Source organism: Phalaenopsis equestris, unplaced genomic scaffold (assembly GCF_001263595.1).
Source record: "Phalaenopsis equestris unplaced genomic scaffold, ASM126359v1 Scaffold000125, whole genome shotgun sequence".
Classification (NCBI taxonomy): domain Eukaryota; kingdom Viridiplantae; phylum Streptophyta; class Magnoliopsida; order Asparagales; family Orchidaceae; genus Phalaenopsis; species Phalaenopsis equestris.
This window is the reverse complement of record NW_018164567.1, coordinates 714,048-718,606: the sequence shown is the minus strand read 5'-3', so window position 1 is coordinate 718,606 and position 4,559 is coordinate 714,048. Positions and strand designations below refer to the sequence as shown.

At 32.9% G+C, this 4,559-nt stretch overlaps 1 protein-coding gene across 1 annotated transcript; it reads right to left on the bottom strand.

Annotated features, from left to right (window-relative positions):
- Positions 1–351: 351 nt before the first annotated feature.
- LOC110021245 (CBL-interacting protein kinase 18-like) lies at positions 352–3,896 on the bottom strand. The gene is made up of 2 exons (XM_020719663.1): positions 3,659–3,896; positions 352–2,224 (listed from the first exon to the last, which is right to left on the bottom strand). Exon 2 carries the CDS (start codon positions 1,894–1,896, stop codon positions 553–555), a length of 1,344 nt encoding a protein of 447 aa, XP_020575322.1. The 5' UTR covers positions 1,897–2,224; positions 3,659–3,896; the 3' UTR covers positions 352–552.
- Positions 3,897–4,559: the final 663 nt, after the last annotated feature.

The window sequence follows — 4,559 nt, the reverse complement described above, 5'->3', positions numbered from 1 at the left end:
ATTATATAACCCAGAAAAGCAGGATGCTGGAAAGCAGGATAATGACCTCACAAGGTTGTGCAAATTTTCACGTAAAAGAGAGAAAAAAATTCTAAACAGAATCCAAAATCCTATCAGAATGTGTGCTATTGTCTTACAAATGCTGGCGAAATATTGTCCTGTTAAAACTTGGATATACAACAATTTTTTCAATTGCACATTTTAGTAGCCAACATATTTTCTTATATATAAGACAAACAGTTACAGCTTCAAAAGCTATAAACTCAGCTCCTGAACCCGAATTGCATAATCACAACTGCAGAATAATTTAGAAAGAGAGAATATTTCATTTGTATAAGTTAAAAACTAAAATTACTTGAACATATAGCAGGCAAGTTTCCAAAAGAGTAACCTTCAGATTCACAGCAACAACATAATCATCATTAAACTGACTAATTCTGAAGACTGACGTAACAACAGTTTGATAGCATAAAGACGACTATAATACAGAATTTTATGAAGACATCAAAGAAAACATTGATAAGGTGATCAATTAAGCGCTGGATCTAAAACTCAAGATTTCAGCTGCTGTAAATCACCTTCCTCACCTTGCCATGCCCAAACAATGTCTTTTAAAGCAGGCCTTATATTCTCCTTCCAGAGTTTCTGATACTCGAGAGCATCCCCATTAGTCTTCTTCATCTCAACCAAGTGAAACGAAGGAGTCAGTTCAAATATCTCAGTATCAATGGAAACAAAACCCTTTCTCCCTTCCTTCGATCCTTCAACTTTCACGATTCCATTCTTCTTCTGAACTTTGAATCCCAAAAAATTGGCAACTTCCTCAAGCTTTGAAATAATGGCTGTTGCAGGATGCCAAGAGGTAAACCGTGCTTGATTCCTGTGGTCAGCATCCACAAATAAGCCTGAAAGATCAAATCCATTAGAAAGAGAGATGATGTCAAATGCATTCATATTTCTTATTTTCATTTCATCCTTCTTCTCTTCCTCCTGAACATTGTTATTATTTGCAATCAAGCTATTGTTAACATCAATATGAGTTATGTCTTCTTCTTTTTCCGTCACAATTTCCTTTTGTTTTCCATCAAAAGCTTTTTGGAACCAAGGATGGTCCATGATTTTTTCAATTGAGATTCTCCTAGTCGGATTTGGGTCTAAGATCTTCGATAATAACCTTCTAACTTCAGGAGGAAACCAATGAGGACATTTAAATTCCGCCTTCCCAATCTTCCGATACATCACCATCAAGTTCGCGTCACGAAAAGGGAGATAACCAGCGAGAAGAACATAAAGGATTACCCCACATGACCATATATCAGCTTTAGCACCATCATAGCCTTTCCTACTAATCACCTCAGGAGCAACATAAGCCGGAGTTCCGCAGGTCGTGTGAAGTAAGAGATCCTGTCTCTTCGAATCTATAAGAGTACTAAATCCAAAATCTGAAACCTTCAGATTACCATTCTCATCAAGCAACAGGTTTTCAAGCTTTAGATCTCGGTGATAAACTCCTCTGCTGTGGCAGAATTCCACTGCAGTGATTAGCTGCTGAAAAAATTTCCTTGCGACATCTTCCTTTAATTTTCCCTTAGCAACTTTGTTGAAGAGTTCGCCACCCTTCATGCATTCCATCACGAAATAAATTTTATTCTTGGTGGCCATGACCTCATAAAGATCGACAATATTCGGATGATTCATCAACCTCATTACAGAAATCTCACGTTTGATTTGATCCATAAGTCCAATCTTCAGCACTTTCTCTTTATCAATCATCTTTATAGCAACTGTTTGAGCAGTATTTATATTCCTGGCATAGTATACCTTTGCAAATGTACCCTTTCCTAGCATTCTCCCTATCTCATACTTCTTCATCAAAACAAATTCTTTATTTTCCATTCCAATATATTTTCTTTTATATTTGATACAAAGTAGCTAAAATACTAATATGATGTATTATATAAACAGAAGAAGTAAAATCTTATAATCTGAAATTTCAACCGTCGTCCCCACGATAATGATCTGAAATTATGGATGGTATTATATTTCGGAATCTATGGCTAGTCAGTTCAAAGGAAGTAAACTGCCTTAAACAACACAGAACATTTTCATCAAGAATGAGCCAAGTCAACTCAGATGGGGTTACAATATCAGTAATTTTGGGCAAGGATTTCATGCCGGAGTTGCACATTTTTCAGCATTCCCAGATTTTTGGCTTCCACGAATTCTGTAAGAAAATGAAAAGAATTTGCTTTTCTTATTTTACATGTATATATATCTGAAGCAATCATCAAAATTATAAGTTTACAGAAAGAGTGATTTGCAAAATAGGTTTTGCAAATTAAAAATGCAACTTTCAGCTTAATAAGCATCAAAATGGACAATGTGTTTTCGATTTAAAGAGCTAGAGCTGCCAAAATATAGAGCTGACTGCTATGCCAAATTATATAACTATTAATTACTGGATAATTATGGGGGTATTTGAGATCATTCTTTGTTTTCTTCATATCATTATATTTATTTTATTTATTTATGTTTAGACATGAAAGAAGAGGTGGACCAGACAAAGATCTGAGGTAGGGTGATTGCCAGTTCAAGCTTTGAAAAGAATAAAAACAAACACTAAAGGCTTGTTTGGGATGACTTCTCTTTTTGTTTTTGTTTTTTGCTTTTTTTAAAGAAATTATGTTTGTTTAGTGCATTTTTTGCATATTTTTATTTATTTTAAAAATAAATTAACTTGCTTTAAAAATACTAAGAACACCTGAAAAATTTTTTGAGTGTTTTTAAAAAAAAGTATGTTACAACATACAAAACATGATTTATTTCAAGCAAAGCCATAAACAAAATAAAACAAAACAAATATAAAAATTTAAAAATACAAATCAAAATAATCCAACAGGGCCTCTAATCAAACATTTTTTGACTAAATTATTAAAAAAAAAAAAGAATAAAAGCGATGTCAAACAGCACTTAGAAGCTAATTATTACATGTTTTGCTTAGGAAATCTATTATTTCAATCAGACAAAATTTAGACGTCTGAATAAAATCCTCAGTAAGAACTTTCTAACAAAAGTAAAATCAACAAAAGTGTAGAAGAACCAACTAATGAGCTCAAGATAGCCCTTCCCTTAAGAAAATCAATATAACAAATAGACAACACCAAAACTACTATTTAGAAACAACAGAAGAGCACAAAGAATATAAACAAGATAAAAATTTTTATTTTTCTCTCTTTTTATGTCATTATTCTTTATTCCTGCAGAGCAAAATAGAAAATAGCCAGTAAATAGTCAAAATTACTCAACACAGCAACTAAAAAAACAAAGAAAAAAACCCTCTAAGACAAGGTAAAGAACAAAGCCATAACTTGAACTATAAAATCACCATCACTTTCACAAGTACACATAAATATACATCTAAAACGCGATCTCATCAAACTTTAATTTAAAGAAAAAAAAAAAACTGAATACAGAAATGAAAAGCTGAAAACTTTAATCGAAATACAAAATAGAAGAAAAAGCAATAAGTCTGAAAAAAAAAATCACATTCATCACAGAAAAACCCTAATAGATCAAATTGTGGCGTAACAGAGCAAAAAATTCCTCAAATTTAGAGCAACCGGAAAAAATGAATGATAAGAAACAAAGAAAGGATTACCTTCCTGATCGATCGAATTAGTAATCGACTTGACTAAGCTTTGAATCTCCCAAAACTTGGAGAGAGAGAGAGAGAGAGAGAGAGAGAGAGAGAGAGAGAGAGAGAGAGAGAGAGAGGGAGAGGAGGAAATGGCTTTCATGGCCGGCCTTCTTCCCTAAATAAATGGAAGAAGACGATAGTAAAATCCGCCTGGGGTCAATTACTAAATATCCTTTTAATTTGAATAATCCCTCCGGAACCCACTTTGGTGCTAATGAACTGAATTCCCGCTGTTTCCGAGTGACAACGATTTATTAGTAATTGACAATAGCGGAATCTTTTATTACTTATTCGAGGAAGGACCCCCTCTCAGTCATTTTGATTTCAATTTTCTTCATATACATTATTATTATTATTATTATTATTATTATTATTATTATTATTATTATTATTATTATTATTATTATTATGTCACTAAAAAATCAAAATGATTAGAGACAAATCTTTATATAGAAAAGATAATTTTTAGATTTAAATTAAAAATTATACGAGCTTTCATTTTAGAATTTTGTAGTTAAACTGGACATTTTGAGTAAATAAATGTAATAAAATTTTATATGCCACAAATAAATTTTAAATATTCAACATGAACCTTGAGGCATGATACTGTCAAACGTCAATCAAACGTGCACAAGATCACTTAATTATAACATCATTAAGATAGTCAAATGTCCATCAAATGTCGTCTGATCAAGGGGATCTCTCTCGGTCGTCTAATCAAGTGTGTTTGGGATTTTCGTCTCATTTGCAATTTAGGTTCTATAAGTAGAGCCCCAAGCCCCTCATGAGAGGGGATAGAGATTTAGAGCCAGAGAGTGCAGAGTCTCCATAAAAGGGAGCTACAGGCTAGCCTCCTACATCG